Genomic DNA, 20,315 nt, shown 5'->3' with positions numbered 1-20,315 from the left:
GGAAATCAGACGCAACTATAGAATTAATTGGTCTATGATGTGGCGATGTGATTGGCTTGATTTAAGCAAGAAAGGAAATGGTCAACTACTCAAGAAGGAAAGAAGAGACCTTTAGCAAGTTGTGATTTAGAAGATATTCTCTACCAATTGTCAACATCCATCAAGGGAAAGACCAAGAAGGAAAGAAGAGACTATCACAAATCTCTTGATTCATCTTTTAAAGAATTCCCATAATTATATTTACGTAGTCGTTAAGTAATATTATAGTTATTATAGTTTCCCTAATATGGTAATTCTTTGGCACCAAATATTTTCATAATATGCTTATTTGTATTTATTTCAAGTCTTAGGAGATTTTATTAGGGTTTTGCTATTTTTGGTAAAATCCTAAAGGTCGAATTTTCAGCTATATTAGCCCGGCTTGTGGGCCTTTTTCCGACAGTTCATTATTATTGATGAATTATCAAATTTCAGAGTTTTTATCTCTGTTTTGGGGTGAATTTCTTGTTTCTTCCTTGCAAATTACTTACTGATTAGCCTACAGAATAATCGCTATTCTGTTCCGGCGTCAATATATATATATACCCAAAAGCATTTCTTCAATAACATTTCTTCAATGCTTCTTGAGTTTGTTTGTCTTGGAGACATCGGCCATGTTTGTTTTGTCTTTATTTTATGTCTTTTGTTTTGTGATCTACAAATATATTAACAACTCAAAAACTCAAAACACAAACAATTTTACATTTATATCACATCAATTCCAATCCATCCGATTTAAAACACTCCTTTTTGTCTTTTTCCCCCTTCCCCTCAGGAAGATAGGGAAGCAAAGCCCTTGTTCAAAAAGCATTTTGGTTCCAGCAAAAGAAAAAGAAACAATAACGTAATGATGTATTTACCCATACCCAATACCTTATTAGATTCAATCACTGATATCAAAGGTACACTTCTACAGTTTAAAAGTTTGAGTTGTTTTAGTAACATTGCCTTTTTTGTACAGAGAAGTAAAGAAGACTGAAACCAAAACCGGAGTAAGAACTAAGAACTCCACATTTAAAAAAAAAAAAAAAGAAAAAAAAAAAGAGAGACATATTGTACATATATACCTGAGATATATATATTGAGCTACTCCACGCTATTCATCCATACATTGCGAAGGAGTTCATATCTCACAGCATTTTGATTGCCATTTTCCTTTGATTTCCAGCTGGGCCTAGTTGGAACTGCTGAAGAATGGGAACCGTCGGTAAATATCGAAGCCAAGGGCGAATTCAATTCATCAAGCTCATCATCACTGGTGTACGATTTCCTAAGGACAGAGGACCCACTTCTTCTCAGGTGAGGTTGGCTTCCACCCTCTCCAATAATATTTGCAACTGAAGCTGCCAAAGGTGGTGAATAGACTATAGGAGCTGCAGTGCATGGGAAGTTCGTCAGGGACTCCTCCCCAGCCTCAAGATCCTACATAAAGCAATAGCAAGAATATAGGCTCATCAGGCTAATTCTTGTACGCAATAGTAATGCAAGAATGCCGTATAACACCATGGTAGAGATTTTTGGTCCAGACTGTGCCAGACCTATTTCCCAAAAGGTAAAACTAGCAAGCATGTATCAATTATTCTCATCATCAACACACAAGGGGCTAAAAAAATGCAGATTCAATTAATTGACCTCAGAGTTCAGCGCTTCAAGCACAACATCTGGAATTGGGTCCGGACAAAACTCGTCTGGAACAAAATAGTCGAGAATCCTCTTGATCATTGGTGCACCAAATGCAGGGCATACCTTCAAAAGTGGAAGTAAGATACCATAAAATAACAACTACAAATATTAACCATGCAGATCAGAGACTAAATGTATGGTTTAAGTTCCAGCATTGAACCTCTTTCCTGATGGATTTACTCAAAAGCATGTCCTTTGGAAGCATCATGAGATCACTCAATGCATTAAGGAGATGGAAAGACTTGAATGATGTATCATCTCTCTCATCATTGTCGGCATGGTTATTTACATCTTCAAGTGGGTCATCATCGTCCATACCAAATAAGTCAGTCAGCCATCTAGACCAGTTTCCAATCTGAGATTCACAAAACACAAATGGAGAAAAATGTGGATTAGGGCAACAAGAACTATATTCGCTTAGAACGTAGCATTAGAAAACTTCACATTGCCATTACAATTCAACAAAATTTTAGGGTGCATTCTAAGATATCAGGCGTTATTTAGGAATACTGCAGGTTCAATATAATCAGAATCCAATTTTCATGCATCTCGAACTGCAAATAATCATCTGATTTGGTATGATGTTGACCGATATTAGAAAGAATCAGAAATAGTCCAGTCTATATCCTCTCATACAAAAAACACGCAATGCATGGGTCAATGTCATGCCTAAAAGACTTCATCTTTCGGATAAGATGTTGGCATTCACCATTTAAAGACAAGCCAAATGTAACACATTTTCAGAATATATAGATGAACATCTTTAAATCAATATACTAAAATCCCACGTGCTTCCCAATTCGGTATTCGACCCCAGGACCCTACCACCCACCAAAACACTTGGGACAAACCAAGTGCCACTAGACCATCACCCTCGGTGGTAAAAGAGAAAAACCACCGAGTAGGTGTCCATTAGTGCCTTTGGTAAAGCTGGATCAGGCTATGGCTGAACAGACTTGAGGGAACGCTTGCAGTCTCCCCATCTAGGCCCCTCCTGTCATTGTTCCCAGCGGGTAGGTACTATTATGGTCACGCGCAAGTAGGGAAGCCACTCCAGTCACCCTCTCCTACCCTTTTACTTAGGAAAAAAAATCAATATACTAAAAGAAAAAAAAAAACATGAAAGGTGATCCTACAATTCCAGGAAATAGTAGTAACTTGGCAGACTTAATTGAGAGGATCAAGAACATCTATCATTATGATCTGCTCTACATTAGCCTCAGAAAGTACAATTTCCAAGGTTTACCGCATTTTTCAGTTGTGCACCAGCCCCAAAGCTTGATTTCCCAGCTGGAATTGGAAGAACCTTTGAATCACTGATGGGGTCAGATACAGGATCTGTAGGGATCTCATCAGCAGATTCACGAAGAATAGCATTGAGCATAGCCACATCTAATCTAGCCAAGCATTGCTCCATTATCTAGACCATAAAGATGCATTGTAATGTCAGATTTTTTTAAAAGAAAAAGAAAATTAAAATTAAAATTTTCCAAGGAAAACATAATCAGAAATTCAAAGGGACAGATCAATGTATTGACCTTTTATTTGTTTCTTTTGGCTGTGTTATATAAGGAATATTTCATATTCACTAAAACATGTCATTTAATTTAGACCAAAACTTATGTGCAGCAGTATACCAAGCTTTGCTAGAGAGAGGTAGGAAATGCATTTAAAAGTAGTACATACATAATTAATTCAGGTTGCCTACGTGCATTAGGAACTTTAAAGCAGCTATCTTGCAATCTCATCAACAGACTTTAAAACAGCCATTTTCTGTTCATTGATATCAAATTTCAATTTGCCGCACAGAGATTTATAGCATCAGCATCTATTGAAAATAAATCACTCAGTTACTATTGTCTACACTGATATTTTCTTTCTTTCTTTCTTTCTTTTAATTTTAAATTGTTTTTTATGAAATTCACAAAATTATACAGTGTCGGCTTCTTTACATGTTAAGACACAGGCACCTGCCGAAAAATAAAGTTGATCTTACTATGGGAAAGTCAAGTGTAAAGATTTACCAATCTAGCCAGCATAGGCAAGCAGCCACACTCATGCCCTCCGGCTCGGACTGGACAAAGTCTTTCGCCCGCATCCCTGAAAGCCTTCTTCCAAAGGTCTAACGAAACACTCCCTTGTTCTTGATCATCAGAACAAGATAACCTTCCGTAGTTTTTCTTTGAGCTGGAACCCATACCTTTGTTAAATGCTGTTGCAGCAGCAGACTGCATATGTGGAGTCAGAGTCTGGAAATAAAACAGTAAACTAAATCAGGTCAGGCAACTATGAAAATTGATGCCCTAGAACCTAGTTTTGCCATAAAACACTTACAGGGAAATTCAAAAATTGAAGACAAAAGGAAGAACAAGAATTGAGGAGTGACCTGCCACCAGATAGACTCTACAATGCGGGAGAAGATCCAACCTTCTAAATTTTCTAATGCAGATGTAAACACATGTGGGTTCTCCCAACCTCCATACAATGCCTCTTTTCGGCCAGGAGAAGATGCTTTCCATTTTAATGAAGTTGATACCTTGTTATTTACCTTTCCCCCACCATTCCTTTCTATACAATTTCCAGCAGAGAGTGGTAGCTTCAGGTCCCCATTGGCTTGGCTTACAATTGTTCTCAAGACAACAGAATTTGACAACCAAAACGTCAACCTGTAATCAGAGGATAGGAAAAGAAAATGAGTTCATATGAGAACCACACAAAACTTACTTCAACACATAATAGATAAAATAAAATTTCATACACAAGATGTGTGCACAAGTTGAGTCTCTCAAGCAAATATCTGACGCTTCTGCTATGTCATCTTTTGCTTGCTACTATTATATTTTTATTGCATCAATAGTACAATGCATCCAGCTTCAATTTAGATCTCGTGGATAAGACCATCTATGGGTGGTTCCCACCCCTAAAGTCTATGGTTTATCAAGGTGCTTGCAATGAACTAGTTCTCTTCATAAAGTAGGTAGTTCCGATATCCTTAATCAGCTAACCATTAAAGAAAATCATAAAATAATGTGGTTTACATATACCTTGGAACGTCATTTCCACATGCTTTCGCTACCAAAACTAGTCCTGAAACCGCACTTCTAGCTGCAGATGCCCTCCTTGATAGAGAACTTTCTCGACAAGCATGAAGATACAGCCTCAAAAGGCGCCGAGCTGGAGCATGGACCTTACCCATGGAACTTCCATGCTCAGCGACTACTGAATAAAGAGCAGCCTCAACAGCAGCAGCTTCTCTCAACTCTCCCTCAAGCATCTTTATTCTGTTTTCCAAGTGCTGGATTTTGCTGTCTAAAAGGGCACTTCTGGTATCCTTCGGAAAAACTTTAGCTTCTTTTCTTTCACTGCTTCTGAGGTTTCGGGCAACATACTGTGCATCTCCCAGAACACCAGCTTCCTTTATTTCTGTTTGCTGATTACCACTGAGCAATCCATTGGTCCTAGCTAAGTCTGTTGATGACCTAACAGACTTCACATTCTTTAATCTGTCACTTTTAAGGATATTGCTCTTCATTCCAAGATTTCCCCAGCTTAAAGAAAATGTATCGCTTTCCAAAGATGCTTGTACTCTTGTAGCATCTAGGATACCTAATGCTTTATCTTCTGTAGAATGCCTTTTCTCATCCAAGTTTTGTCTTTCATCCCCGTTTTCTTGTGGATCCTTTCCATCTTTGTCTTCCATAGAACTATCATAGATATTATCACTGGTTTCAGTCTCCTCCTGCTCATCACTGCCGATTTCCCAACCTTTCCCATCATTTTTTCCCTTAACTTGAGAACCGCTGGGCTTACTGGAGTCCCGTTTCTCAACCACCCCGGAATGATTGTCTGGGGATGCTACAAGACTGTTGGATATTTCCTTGATGTTCTGCTGACCATCGCCTGAAACTGCAGTTGTGCTATTCGTAACCTTTTTATGAACTTCCTGAAACTGCAGTTGATCATTGCTTCTAATGCTGGCATCAGAATCTTCCTCTGGATTTTCAAACGCCAAGGATGAGGAGGAAGAGTGAACACCATGGGAAGCAATATTTTGTAAGGTTGACATTGAACTAGAGTTAGGAAAGTTCAATGTAGAATTAGGACCATTTACGGGGCTTCCCAGATCAGAGGATAAGTCTATCGATGATGAGCAAGATGAGCTTCTCTTTAGACTCTCATGTGATCCAATATGTGGCATCGTATTTGGTTTTTCAAGCTTTGGTTTCGAAGCTAAGGCGTGTTCCTTGTTACCTCCTCTAATGCTAAGAGTCACCATGTCAGGTCCATTCTGGAATTCAGTTCCAATTATTATATTACATGCAACATCATTAGTAATTTATCACCAAAAAAGAGTATGTGTGTGAGTATATATGTATATATAAATATATAGTTTCACCTATGATGCTGACCATAGTATCAAGCCCTTGACCAACAGCATGGTGATCTACAGGCAGATGTGTAAAAATATTAAATTAGAAACAAAAAACTGATCTATACACGTATGTTCTTCGTGTTCGGCCCCCCAATACAAGCTGTGTAAACACAGGCAAATTACTGAGTCTGTCCTATAGCATTTTTCCTAAACCTTGTGCCATAATTCTTATAAAAAAAAATAAAAATAAAAAATCAATCTACCTAACTAATGATGTATCAAACAATTTAAAATCAGATGCTGTGTATGCCTTTTTCCCAAAGGCATGTTCAAACCACCTATCTAACATATAGCATATTATACATGCTATCTGCGTATAAGGCTAAAGAATATGAATCTCTTTAGTAGCAGAACACCTTTTCCCAAAGGCATGTTCAAAGCACGTATGTAATATATAGCAAATTAGACATACTATCCACGAACAAGGCAAGAGAATATGAATCTCTCCAGCAATAGAAGAATGTAGATACAGACTAGCAATCAAAAGAGAACAGAAGAAAAAAAAAAAAAAAAAGCAAAGAGTACCTCTTCATGTTGAGGAGGTAAACCCCCGTTAGAGTCAGGAGAAGTAAAAGAAACCGTCTGAGATGAGTGCGATGAAACATCATCATCTGTTAAAGATGCAATCTCAGCTTCCTCAGCATACTCTTCATTCATCAAGGCAGAAACAGATCCACCACCATTATCATCCAGCAACTCCCCTTTTGCTTGGTTGTCCCTTGATGAGGAACTAGTGCGGCCCTTAGCAAAAGGCTGAATTTCGATAAACAAAACCGGTTGATTCGTGTTCCCATAGCTCCTCTTGCAGTTCATTGGAGCACTAATGCTTAAGGCCTCTTTCACAACACCATAATCCGCCAAATCTATGATGGCACTAGCCAACACCTGGCCCTTCACAGTCTTGTCCCTCCTAGTCTCATACAAGTTAAACTCTAAGCAATTCTTCTGGAATGCATCGGCATCCCCACCTTTGACAGACGTGTCCCTCAACAAAGTCACCGGTAGCCTAAAAGACTCATTGAACTCAATCTTTCCCTCACCAACAACTGACCCAAGTGACGGTACGACAAGGTTGGTAGACCCAGATTTCCGTTCGCCATTTTCCCATTGAATCAACACAGAACGGAGGGATCTAAGTGACTGTGATGGGGGCCAAGGCTTAATCTCCTGAACATGGATTAAATAATTGATTTGGACAGAGGCACTTTGCCTGTTCTTTGCTCTCAATCCTAGAACCATGCTTGCAGAAAGTGGATTAATTCCTAGTTATAGTTCCACTCCAATGGGCTTAGCTATGTATAGCCACAAGCACCTAAGAGTCCTACACTTCACAAGCAAAACATAGAAAACCATAAGTATTTTACTCAGAAGAGTTAGTAACGAAAAACACTGCATTCTACACATTAATAGCAGAATATGAATAAAAACAAGCTCTCTTCACGAGTTGTTCTTCCAATTGCTTAACTATTAAAAAAACAAAAACCCATTCTTGGTTTTCATTCTATTAAGCCACGTAATTATAAAGATTTTGATCCAATGAACTTCAAAATGAAGAAGCGGAGCATAGAAGCTAAATAAATAAAAAATAAATAAAAATAAAAATGTCCTCTAAACTTTCAGCTCAGTAAATGAAACACAAATTAAACAAAAATGAGCTCAAAAATCACAAATTCATAAGCACAAAGCTTAGCAATAACAGCATTGGAGTCAGAGCAAAATGATCAGCCACTGAGCAATTTTCAGGAATTGCTTTACAAGCATCAGATCCAGATAATACATCAACCAAAATTAATTGAAGCCAAAAGTAGTTCACACCATTTCACCATGACATAGAAAAGTTACCAGTAAAGCTAGTAGCCGAAAAATCGGAGAAGTGTGTATGAGAGAGAAAACGACTCGTTTTGTATCGGATGGTTCAGCATTGTTGATTGAGAAAGAGAGAGAGAGATTCTGAGAGGCAAAGGAGCTGTGAGTGAAGAGAATCGAGAATGCCTTTGATTATAAAAATAGAAAAGAGAAGCAAAAATATGGTTAAAAAAAAAAGTGGAGATGATTCTGCCAGGGCAATGGATGACGCCGACAAGTCAAAACGGCGTCGTGAATGGTTGGTCCATGTCGTTTGTGACGTTGGATGGTGGAGATGCCTTGGCGGAAATGCTTTTCACTTGATCAAGTTATATAGAAAAAGCTATTGAAGGCTTGAGGCGAGGATTTTTCGCACGCGCGATTACGGGTTGTGTTGACCACTGTCCCGGTAACCGTCGGTTGTTGACCAACTGAGGGTCGAACCACTGAGTTGGTGCTCTCACCAAACCCAATGGGCCTCTCACTATCACACACAAGAAATAACACAAAGGTCTTAAAGCCTATTTACTATATAGTGCTTTTTCTTTGGCAAGCAAGGCTATGACGAGGAATGCTTGTATATCACCATAACAACAAGGAGAGGATTATGTAAATTGGAAAACAAAAAAAAAATTATTAAAATAATATCCGAATGTTTGTTAATGTGTTTTAGAGGATACTTTTTATTTTGCGTAATGTTATATATCACGTTTTTATTTTACATTTATTTCACAAAGATGATATAACTAACCATTTGATCGGTCTTTGTATTTTTTAAACAAAATTTAAGGGTTGGTTGGAACTCACATGCTATTTTTGTGGAATACTTTTGTAGGATAAAAATGAGATGTATAGCATTACTCTTTTGTGTTTGGTTGAAAAACGTGATCTTATGTGACATAAATGTGAAAAAATAGTTTTAAGTGTTAAGTGTTTTGTGTTTGTTAAAACAATTTTTCAAATGACCGGACTAGCAACGGGGCTCTTGCAAGATGGAGAAAATAGTCATCGAAATACATCGGTCCCTCAAGGAACTGGGTTACAAATATTTTGTGAGTTTTCAATGAATGAATTTTTTTTATTAAATTATAATTGGAAAATACTTATTTTTATCGATCAATTTTTGACATTCTTAATATTAAAATGAATTGTGATTTAAAACTGACGTAACACTCCCGACTAATACTTAGATTAAAAAAGTAAAGTAACATATGATACTACATTTATTGATCCAAAGGCTGAGAAAAAGCACTGGTTCACAAACAATTTCTTTTTCGATGAATGCTTTTGGTTTTGCTTGACTCGAACCATCTCCGTGGAGCCTCTTTAAAGGCGCTTGCTTACGTATTCTTTTCACTAGCCACAACTTAATTGACCTAACATTTTGATCCATGTTTGACTATGATATCACTTGTCACGACTCACGACGCTAAGGCCTTCAAGCAACAAACTGCAGGACCCTGCTACCTCTATAAACTTTGATTAACTTGTATGGGGCAATTTTAGGTATCATAGGCTTAAATTTCTTTACCAAGATCAACGGACAACCGAGTAAAATGAAGAATTTGTTATGAAAGTGTGGAAAAGTAAAACTCAAGAAGGGTAGCCATTACTCATCAATGACTCGGACCCTTTGAGAGCGCGTGGGGATTAGACTACAGAGTCTAGTGGGTCCCTTGCAAGTCCCTTTCTTGCTTGGCTAGCTGGCTAGCTGTATTTGAACCGACACAACTCCACGCCCCGCCGCCCCGGGATAGTCTAGCCCACGCCATTCATTCGTTTTTTATTTTTTATTTTTCAGCCCACGCTATTCATTCAACGTTCATCAAGATCCTACAAAAATGTTTTACAATAATTTTTTCAAAAAAAAAAAAAAAAATTGTTATTATTTTTAATAAATTTGTTCATATTTTATTATTTCAGTATTCACTAACATAGAATTATCTGAATTAAGAATATATACAAACTCTTGCAAGAGTATAAAAATGAAATTAATGATCCATGTTTGATCAAATAATGATAAAAATTGACATTTATCCTTATATAAATATCAATTTAATAGACTGAAGTGATAAAATTTCCTTCAGCGGCACCCTAATTCTATGTTGATAGATTTTAAGGTAAATTAATTTTCAAGTAATACACGCTTAGCATAACCGGAAAGTTAATCAGAACCATTCACCTAACTGCTTAGGTCCTAGGTGCACCAGCCGTCACAAAAGTGCTTTGTATTTAATCATGAACTTAGCTGATATATGAGCTTAAACTCTAAGCATATAAAATAGCTCACAAGAGGAAAGCAGGAAGGATCTGGGTAGGTTGAAATGTCCCCTTCTAGTTCTAGATGATGAAAGCTAGTCTTGTTGATTAACAGAAAAAATAGTGCTTGCCATTTTCCAATGCTGTTGGTGGAGCTTGGAGAATATGATAAAATAATGTAATATGATTCTAGGGGAAGACCTTGGACAAACTCCTGAATAATAAAGTAATTACTTGTTATATGTCTTAACCTCCCCGACACTCAAAAAAAAATTTGTTCTATATTAATGATTCGTTTGTAGGTCAGCTTCGAGACCCCTCATTAAAGTTTGTGTTTGCCCCGGACTGGATTAGATGCAATTAGCTGCTCGTATTGCATGCAATACAGTTGGCTAATATGAGAAAGTAGATGGGCACACACCTGATCGGCTGGCCGAGCAAGTGTGGGGGCACCTATCCTCTAACATTAGCTGCCCCTGTTGCACCAGATCCAAATCTGTTTTGCCCCAATCAATCATGAGAATTCCTTCTTCCTCATATTATCTCAACAGCCCCATTAAAAATATTCTATTGTTTGCAATCTTCATGATTCAAGCCCCCATCATTAAATAAAGGGACAAATATTTGAACGAAACACTTGGCAGCTATTATTCTACTTCAGGGCTCTACATCATTCAATCAATGCCCAAACTCAAATGTAACCAAACAACTTCTTTTCTACCAAAATTCAGCAGTATAAGGTCAAGCAAAAGAAAATGACATTTACAACTTTACATTTCACATTGCAATGGGGAAAGGCAGCCCAAATGCAGGCGTACCTGGTGCATTACAAATTTCAGGAGGCTTCTATACTGTTGCACTACCTCTAAACTTATAACGACGTAGAATCTGATTTCTGATCAGCATCAGCAGTGGCCTGGACTTGAGCTGCATATTGTAAGTTCCAAAGGACGTCTTCGAAAGAGGGACGAGACGATGGTTCGGGGGATATGCATTTGCTTGTGATGGCTATCACAATCGATAACGACTCTTGTGAGCAAGTGGTCAACACAATTGGATCTACAATCCGTCTTCGACCATCCTGACTGCCAAAGGATGCCTGTGATTCATGACTCCAGGACTTAGCAACATACCATCTCAAACAAAATGAATAAAGGAAATATTTGAAAAAACATCATAAAGAAAACGAAAATTTTCACTATATCTAATCCAAGTCATTTTGATCTTATGCCATTTTAAAAATATGACTAACTGCAGTTGTTTTGTTTTCTAGAGCAAAATTATAGCAGCTAAGTCTAAAGAATTGAGATCTCATTTCATTATTATATGAAGAAAAAAATTGATCTTGAGACCAGCATTTGTAGCCTCAACAAAAATTTATGTGAAAAAAGCATTAAGAAAGTTCGAGTTTACGCTTATTCATTTTTCAGAAGGAAACAAATGGATAAATGAGAAGACTTGGAAAATTTTATATAGTAGTTTCAAAATTCCCATTCACCTGAATTGGAAAATGTCTTGAGAAAAGAATGTTTAGGATAAAATTGCCTCGGAGCTGTACAATTAAATTTATGGAATTCATTTCATAAAAGCTTTGGCATACCATTTCATTTAGGAGAAATGTTTCTCCTTTTCCAGTCACTATAGGCCCAACCAGTGATTCAAGCAATATAAATCCAAAGTTGTAAACATCATCCTCTGAGTTTGTTCGATGGCTGCAAGAAAGGAAGTAATTAGTATCATTTATTTCTAAATAAGTACTAAAATGTAGTTACAGCATCACACCAGGCAGGTAAGGAGAAATTCGAACAAATCATCAGATTAGGTATCCAACTTTTCTTCTATGATCCCCAATTTGTATAATTTTAATGACTCCACCAGTTATCATGAAACAAAATCATATGTTAATCAACTAAATATGTATGATAGAAGTAGTGGCACTGGGTAGTTTCACTGACACAGCATGACAGCAGTGGTAATGGGGGCAGTGAGACAATAATTATAGCAACAGTAGTGGTGGTACTGGTGTTGAGGGGGTCAGCATGTAAATAATGGCAGTGTTCATGGTGGTGGAAACTTTGCGGATGGTAGCAAAGATGGTGCTACAGAATGGTGATGATGAAGGGAGTGGTGACAATGAGGGAAGTGCTGCTAAAGAAGCAAAGGTGGATCTGATGGGGGTCTACAATGGGAATGACAAGTGTCAGTGGGAGACATCCCTATGCAGCAGCAGTCTAAATGGCACCAATGATGGTGATCTTACATGTAGCAGCAGGAGTAATAAGAGTACGAAGGTAGTGGGTAGACGGGAGGAATGCTGAATATACCAAGAATTTGATACTTCAACTCGGTGTCACTTAAGCAGCAAAGTAAAAAGGCCTCATAAACCATTCTCATTATGGATCCATAATAAGATATATTTACATATCCCAAGATTGCATCCTTGGGCTTATTAATCAAAGAAAATCTTCCGCAAGAATGCGTTATCGGTTATAATTTTTCTTAATTCAGCATAAAAAAGCTTAGAATCTGACTCCGGTTGATGAAATCAAGCAGCCATTTCAAAGCTACAGTTTGTATCATCCGCTTAAAAATTCAAGCTATAGTTCATATCATACCATGATTTCGGGTCTTCTTCCTTTTCCTACAGAACAAACAGAATGTATCAGAATGACTGCCCAAGATAAGACTGCACACTCGAGAGCTTGAAAAGGCAAGGTATTATACCTCAGATTTTTCAATGTCTCCTGCGATGATTGACATCCCATAGTCACTGAGCTTTGCAACTTGATGCTCATCAAGCAATATATTGTTCGTTTTTAGTCGGTTATTGAAACAACCAGGAATTACACCAGTATGTAAAAAATGCACAGCCTTGGCAACTCCAATTAAAATTCTCAGCCTCTCTGACCATTTAAGAACCTTCTCTGGAGAATTTTCTGCATGTATGTAAATATGTAGTTGGATTAGAGGTTGCCTGCCCCAACACATAAAGCAATATATTATGTTAAAAATTGTAGCTTTTAAAGGTCTGATAGTAAAAAAAATTCTAAACTGATTTCGGCCATCTTATGACAAGTCAAAGTTGAATGCAGTCAAATGGATAGGATGACTCAGATAAGAGATAAAGTTAGAAGCACCAAACCTGCATACCACAAACAACCCCTCCCAAAACAAAAAAAAAAAAAAAGGAAAATCCCTATGCCGGTGCACACAGGGAGGGATGCCACTTGCATACTGAACTCAAGAAAAAGGTCTGAACTAGTTATAAGCATTATGCATGTATATATCAGACTGTGCGAATAGTAAACACTATATCATCGAAGACAGATGAGCAGGCACACACACATTTTCATACACTAACCTGACAGATGGGTATGGTAATTCCCATTAGGAACATATTCATATATAAGAAAAACTTTGTTGCCACTGGAATCATCTTTTCCACTACCATCAATGCAATGACCCAAGAGGCCAACTAAATGTGGATGGTGAAGCTTTGGGAGCAGATCAAGCCGAACTTTAAGGTTTTGAATTGAAAATTTCTTTACTAAAGATAAAGATCGTACGGCGACATAGGTCCCATTCTCCAATCGCCCTCTGTAAAGCTGAAATAAAAAAAGAAAAAGAAAAAAGAAGAAGTTAGAAGAGGCAGTTGGCAATGGACAAATATAATGTGTTGGACTTAATGAATGCCACACATATTCTTCTCATTGACACCACAACAATCAATATAAATGCATTTTTTAGTTTGTACATATCGATTGTGGCATCATGACAACCCATTTCAAGAGTTTGCAAATCATACACATGAATAAGTAAAATAATAGTAAATATCAAAATACTAGCCAGACAGTAAAAGAGTGTAGGATCTTCAAAAGAATTTGGGCTCAACCGTTTTTCTTAGAATTAAATTCCTAGTTTGTATAATATGCCCCTAAACAATGTGAATGTAAAGCTCAAAAGTTAGTAGATTTATCTAAAAGAATCACCATTTCGGAAGAATCCAGTGAATCATCTATATTTCCGCTGCATATTTCAGTTTTTGAGAGTTACCTTCCCCATAGAGCCTTCACCAAGAAACGTAGATGAATCAAAGTCGTTTGTCACTTCCTTCAACTCTTCAAAAGAAAACAATCTACACACTTGGGCACCTTGTGTCCCTAGCTTTGCTGCTTGAGAAATGAACCCTTGAAAAAAAAAAAAAAAAAAAAAAAGAGGCAAGGTTATCACTTTAAGCTCTCATATGCACCTAAAACCATGCTCAACCCAATCATGATTAGTCTCTATTCATATATCCTAAACTATGAAATTGACATTGTAAGTAGGCAAAAAATGTTTTCGATTTTGAACAAATGAAGATGATAGTAACAAAATAAACTGACCACCATAGAACTTACTGGCATTTGCAAGGAATTCAGAGGAAACCCCAGTTGATGCATTATCTTGCGCAATCTTTGGCAATATATGCTGCTCGTGTGTTCTTCTTGAACGGTATTTTCTAAACAAGAATAGAGCCCCAAATGCCAAAATCACCCCAAGAAGAACAGCTCCGGTAACGAGAGCAACTATTACCGCTATATCTCTTCCTCTGGACTGTTTACCCCTCATAATGGCTTTTTTGCAATATGATCCTGGATGCTGATGTTGGGAATCAATGGACAAACAATTTCCGTTAAATTTAACAGCTCTCTCGTCTGAAGTACTGTTCAAGCAAGAAGGAAGTCCACCTATCAACTTGTTATCAGATAAATCAACAAACCCAAGTTTGTCACCACAACTTAACTCATTTGGAAGTGACCCGCCGAGCTTATTGGATGCTAGATTCAAATAACTGATGTTTGGTAAAGAGAACAATGCAGAGGGAGGAGTTCCACTCAGATCGTTGGATGATATATCAAGGTGTTGAAGCTGGCCCAATTCACCAAATTGCTCAGGAATCTTGCCTGAGAACGAGTTCTTGCTCAGTAGTGCTGTAACCAACCCTTCGGGCATGACTGGTAGTTCAGAATTCAAATGATTTTCTATTAAATCCAATAAATGTAGACTGGTTAAAGCACTCAAATCAGGTAATTTGCCAGAAAGCTCATTGTGGGACAGGGCAAGATCAGTGAGTGTCTGGATTTTGCATACTGATAAAGGAATCTGACCCTTCAATTCATTACTCTTCAAACTCAAAATGGTGAGATTCGAAAATGAGTTCAACCAACCAGGGATAGTATCATTGAAATAATTGCTATCCAGTGCTAAAGTATGAAGCTTAACTAATCTTGATACTTCAGATGGAATCGAACCATACAAAAAGTTTGAGCTCAAGTCCAGAAGTTCAAGTGAAGATAACCTATGAATCTTATCAGGAAGTGGTCCCCAGATCCCCAAAGACACTAAGCTAAGAACCCTTAAGCTGGGTAGCCTTGTCAATGTGGTAACGAAGGAATCAATAGAGAAACTTCCAGATAGAGTCTTATTGGGAATTGCAAATCCATTGAACTCACTGACCTTGACACGCTTATCTCCCATAATTTTGAGCTCAGTTAAAAGATTGCCCTGGCATGAGATGCTCATATGTGCAGATGAAGAGAGGCTACAGAAATCGCCACCGTAATATTCCCAAATTTGCAATGAAGATGGGTACTCCAATTGCTTTCTTAGCTGCAGTAAGACTTGTGTCTGAGAAGTTGGTAACCCATAAGTGCTTGGAATGAACAAAACCCAAGGAAGAACCACTAGTAACAAGAAGCACAAATATCCCATTGTACAAATTTGAAGCACTAGACACTAGAAACACAAAAGGTGACAGAAACCCTAAAAATTAAGCTGCACTATCAAGTTTAAGAAAAACCTTAACAGACCCATCAAAGATTCTTAAGCAGAACAACGAAAAAGAGCTCCTTCAGAAAATTCGCGTGGAACAAAACGTACTTCCAAGTGAACTCGGACCAGCCCAGGAAGAAAATTCATGAAATATAAACCTCAAATGCGCCTAGAGGCTCTGCTTAACCAAGTTCGAGAAAGCCAGAAGTCGAAGCTGAAATCCAAGATAATGACAGCGAAGGAAAGAAAAACCTATTGGGAAACTCAACGGGGCGCGCTTTCACGGAAAATCCTTGAATGCTCGTACAAGTTGCTCAAAAACCCAGGTAGAAAAACAAGGGAGCATGAGAAAAAGAAGGAGAAGCAAAGTTCGTGACCCAAAGAATGTCTCAAATTAGTTCCAGACAGTTTCTAGGAAAATACAGATAGACCCACGAAGGAAAGCTTGGAGACAAATGTAAAGGAGGCAGGAGACCAACCTTGGGAAGAGGAATAGAATAGAAACTTTATAGCGCTAGTACTACTGTTCTCAGTTCTTCAGTGAATGCGTGTGGAATTCAAAGAAAAGTTTACCATAATGGAGTTAGTTGAAGAGGTCCGTACAAGACACTGGCATTGCATTTAGTGCCCCTGAGACGTTCTCTCCCCCCCTCTCTCTCTTTCAATGACGGGTCAGTTTTTGCCAGGACAAGGACAAAGCAAGTGGGGGCCGAGGGGAAGGGAAGGCACTGTGTCTGTGCGGCGTGTGAGACTGAAAATGTGCAACTAAATACTGGTTTTTGTTGACTGATTCTCGTGAATGTCCCTCGGATTCCACCGCTATTCGCAGGGATATGCCATCACATGGATTTTTTTCCCTCTCTGTTTGATACTTTGATTGGTTTCACGATCACCGTTATGACCCTGCTTCTATTATCTCAATTCTCAACTGAATCCCATTGATCTGCCCATTCATTTACTTTTTTTTTTTTTTTTTGCAGCCCATTCATTTCCAATTAGTAAAAGCAAAGTTAGCTTTTGATTCTTCCTAAACGCAACAACAACGACATCTTATAAAATAAAGACTAACCCGGTTCAACAAACCAAGAAGACAACAATTAGAACCTTTTATTTATGAGGTCAATCATTGTGAATCGGAATCCATCTAATTAGTTGTCTGAATTCTGTGCACTCATCTGTTCGGAACAAATGAGCCCTGCACTTTAAGTTATTCAAAAAGGTAAGTCTCGTAACCTCCCTCTATGTGAGACTGTTTGATTCAAGTAGTCCATTGCAACAGATTTTACTAAATAGTTGTAGATGTATAATTATGGCATCAACCGTCTACTATTTGATGCTACCAAATTTTATGCGGCCAGACTAGAAAGCGGGTCGCTACAAAACCCGCATGAGGTTAACGGCGGAGCCTCCCATGCTTAGATTGGAAAAATGGGATAGAGGGAAATTTTTGTGGAAAAAGACGTAACCATAATTTTGGGAATATTGGGGTCTCCTATCCACATCATTAAGAAGGCCATAGTGATGGGTGTTCTTAGAAGAAAGAACGACAGGAAGAGCAATTGCTTTCGCAATTAATGGAGGTTTGGTACGTGGATGCAAAAGTGGCATCTCTTCTCTTCGTTCCAACGGTATTTCCCAGCTGGTTCTTTGACAGTTTGACAGTTTCTCTCTGAAAATAAAAAATACTATTTCCCAGGTAAAATGGAAACAAATACTATTTCTGAAAATAAACTTGTATGGTAGGCAGTCCAGCAATACCTTTTGGCTTACAATTTTACTTATATTCCGGAGTTAGGCTGCAAAATATCCACACACAAAAAGATTACTAAGCATATTCGTTAGTGTGAAATGCAATGCATGTCAATACAATATGACAAAAGCATTATATTTTATCGAGTAGTTATGAAAACGTATGGGGACAAAGTTTTCCTACATATACGTGAGAATCGTATATTTTAAAATATATATTAATTTAATAGATTAAATTTGAGAATTTTCCTTCAATTTAATTTTTTTTTTTTTAAAAAAAAAAAAAACTTTAATACATAGGATATATGTGATAGCTTGGCCGTAAAAATAAGAAAAAACGCTAGTCGCATCTGTACTACAACTAAAACAAGTACATTATCACTTTAAAGAGAGTAGTCAAGTTAAAATTTCTTTAGAATTACTTATACAGCTAAGTCTCCCTTAGTAAATAATCAATGAGAGACTTTTTAATATTTATGAATGTCTTTATAAACCACTAACTCTATATAAACTACTCATATTTTTAATTGAGACCGAGATGTTACAATTTTTCCTCTTAAATCTCGAACGTCCTCATCAAAGATACGTCATGAGGTGCTCCTGCACCCCATATCATTACTAGATAATTCTAATATCATTTGTAACGATTTATGAAAAACAATAACTATGTTTATACTGTTACTTCGAAAAAAAAAAAAAAAAAAAGTCAAATTACAATTATAGCTCCACTGTTACTCGAGTAGCTAGCTTTTGAGTCCAAAAACCAGATTGTATAAGGAATCTTTTTCATTGATTGAGTAATTAACGTCTATTAAGGAAAGTTAAATGGAAAGCATATGATTGGAACTTGGGGATTTGCTAATTGCTCTAAAAGTCCTAAATAGAGGGGCCAGGTGTCCCTTGGCCAGCCTGTTTTGAATGCGAAACCACGAGCTCGAAAGGCCTGGAGACCAAAGAATCCCATGAAAGTAGTGATTAGAACCGTAACCACGCGCACCCATGTGACGTGAAATGAGCATTGCCATTTGCCACCACGTTCAGCATTCCGGTGGGTTTTTCGACTCACGCTCCTTAAAAGGCATGTGGAAGTTTGGTGCGGTTCTTTCCCAAGACAAAGAGGCATGTTGGTTTGGGGGCCAATATGAATCAGTCTGCTTGGAATTTTCTGTTCTTTTTTATTTGGATTGGGCATCTGACAAAGTAAATCCAAACTTTTTTTTTTTTCTTTCTCTTTTTTCTTTTTTCTTAAGTACATTGAAAACAAATCAAGCAAGAAACAAGCTTAAAGCAGAATTAAACTATAAGTAGCTAATAACTTAATATTATAAAAGGAGGTGGGTCTTTCACACCGACAATTGGGAATTTGGGATAGAGGGAGGGGGTGGAGGAGCAGTAGGAATATGGTCGGAAAAAAAAAATCTAGCTACGGCTCAATGTACTATTGAATGGATACAAAAATTTACATTTTTATTGATTTTTTTAGCACTTCAAGAGATAGAGACCGAAAGAGAGTCAATGATATCCTGAATAATAAATGTAATGCGCAAATCAAACTTCTTGAGGTATACTGAAAAGTCCTTCATACAGATTTTGATTGTATATGATTAAGTGGGGGACACAATTTTGGTAGCCAAATTCTTTCGATTTCGCCTATTAAACCGACATTTGTCTTTACATTGAGATAGTGCATGTTATAAGCCTAACCACGACGTATAAGAATTTGAACGGAATAAAATGTGACATCTTAAAAGGTTATCTCACCTTGTTTGGTTTGAACTTAATTTTCATATGGATGTAAATTTTTTACAAATTAAATTCGTTTAATCCAGTTTATAAAATTACCATATGTCTTTTATCGTATAAAAAAATATATATATATAATTTATATGAACGAAATCCTATAAACTCTTGTTGACAAATGATTAACGTGACCCATGTAAGTGAATTCATATATAATGATATATTAGTGAAAGTGACCTAGTTCCAGTCCCATCATGGGCACCAAAAGACAAACACAATGATATAAAGTAAAACTTGGTGCTTTCCAGTGTAAGATAACGGTTAATTCCAGGGAAAATCAAAAGCAAAAATCTAATGAGAAAATGATGAATAGCTACAAGTACAAAAAGATAAGGACAATCATTTGAGTGTGGGACCATTTTCATTTTTGGGAGCCCCTCCTGTCTCCTCCCTGATCAACAATCACTATTCATTCATTCAACTCGCTCCCACCGACAATCAAAGGCACCAACCTATCTCACAAATTTGCCTCTACATAAACTGCAACCCCGCCGTTATCAAATTGAAGTCCTTTATTATTGTTCATCAAGTTCTTAATAATGTTCCACTCCATTTCACTTAGAAATGAAGAGATTATTTTATGGTCCAATGTTAGATTTTATAATATTTAATAATGGTGATGTATATCTTATCTACTTTACAATATTATTTAAAATTGAAAAAACTTTCTTTATAACTCACGATTTTTTATTATTTT

The 20,315-nt window shown here is 37.2% G+C and overlaps 2 protein-coding genes across 4 annotated transcripts; both read right to left on the bottom strand.

The window, feature by feature from the left end:
• Window positions 1–887: 887 nt before the first annotated feature.
• Window positions 888–8,287, bottom strand: LOC133859998 (uncharacterized). Of its 3 annotated transcripts, none has more exons than XM_062295613.1 (9): window positions 7,997–8,284; window positions 6,680–7,480; window positions 4,767–6,010; window positions 4,109–4,388; window positions 3,747–3,971; window positions 2,969–3,142; window positions 1,883–2,077; window positions 1,672–1,785; window positions 888–1,461 (listed from the first exon to the last, which is right to left on the bottom strand). In XM_062295613.1, the coding sequence occupies exons 2-9, from the start codon at window positions 7,391–7,393 to the stop codon at window positions 1,126–1,128; spliced, it is 3,282 nt and encodes a 1,093-aa protein (XP_062151597.1). In that variant the 5' UTR covers window positions 7,394–7,480; window positions 7,997–8,284; the 3' UTR covers window positions 888–1,125. The 3 variants fall into 3 exon arrangements, with proteins under 3 accessions (XP_062151597.1, XP_062151596.1, XP_062151598.1); XM_062295612.1 differs by having other exon boundaries at window positions 6,680–7,475; XM_062295614.1 differs by lacking the exon at window positions 2,969–3,142 and having other exon boundaries at window positions 6,680–7,475; window positions 7,997–8,287.
• Window positions 8,288–10,956: 2,669 nt separating this feature from the next.
• LOC133859997 (probable inactive leucine-rich repeat receptor-like protein kinase At3g03770) lies at window positions 10,957–16,955 on the bottom strand. Its single transcript, XM_062295611.1, has 7 exons — window positions 14,656–16,955; window positions 14,312–14,445; window positions 13,620–13,863; window positions 12,983–13,194; window positions 12,874–12,899; window positions 11,859–11,970; window positions 10,957–11,357 (listed from the first exon to the last, which is right to left on the bottom strand). The coding sequence occupies exons 1-7, from the start codon at window positions 16,007–16,009 to the stop codon at window positions 11,130–11,132; spliced, it is 2,310 nt and encodes a 769-aa protein (XP_062151595.1). The 5' UTR covers window positions 16,010–16,955; the 3' UTR covers window positions 10,957–11,129.
• Between the last annotated feature and the right edge of the window lie 3,360 nt (window positions 16,956–20,315).

The sequence above is a fragment of the Alnus glutinosa genome, chromosome 2, assembly GCF_958979055.1.
Source record: "Alnus glutinosa chromosome 2, dhAlnGlut1.1, whole genome shotgun sequence".
NCBI classification, from domain to species: Eukaryota; Viridiplantae; Streptophyta; class Magnoliopsida; order Fagales; family Betulaceae; genus Alnus; species Alnus glutinosa.
Note: the sequence above shows the minus strand (reverse complement) of the source record. Positions and strands in the feature narration are given on the sequence as shown.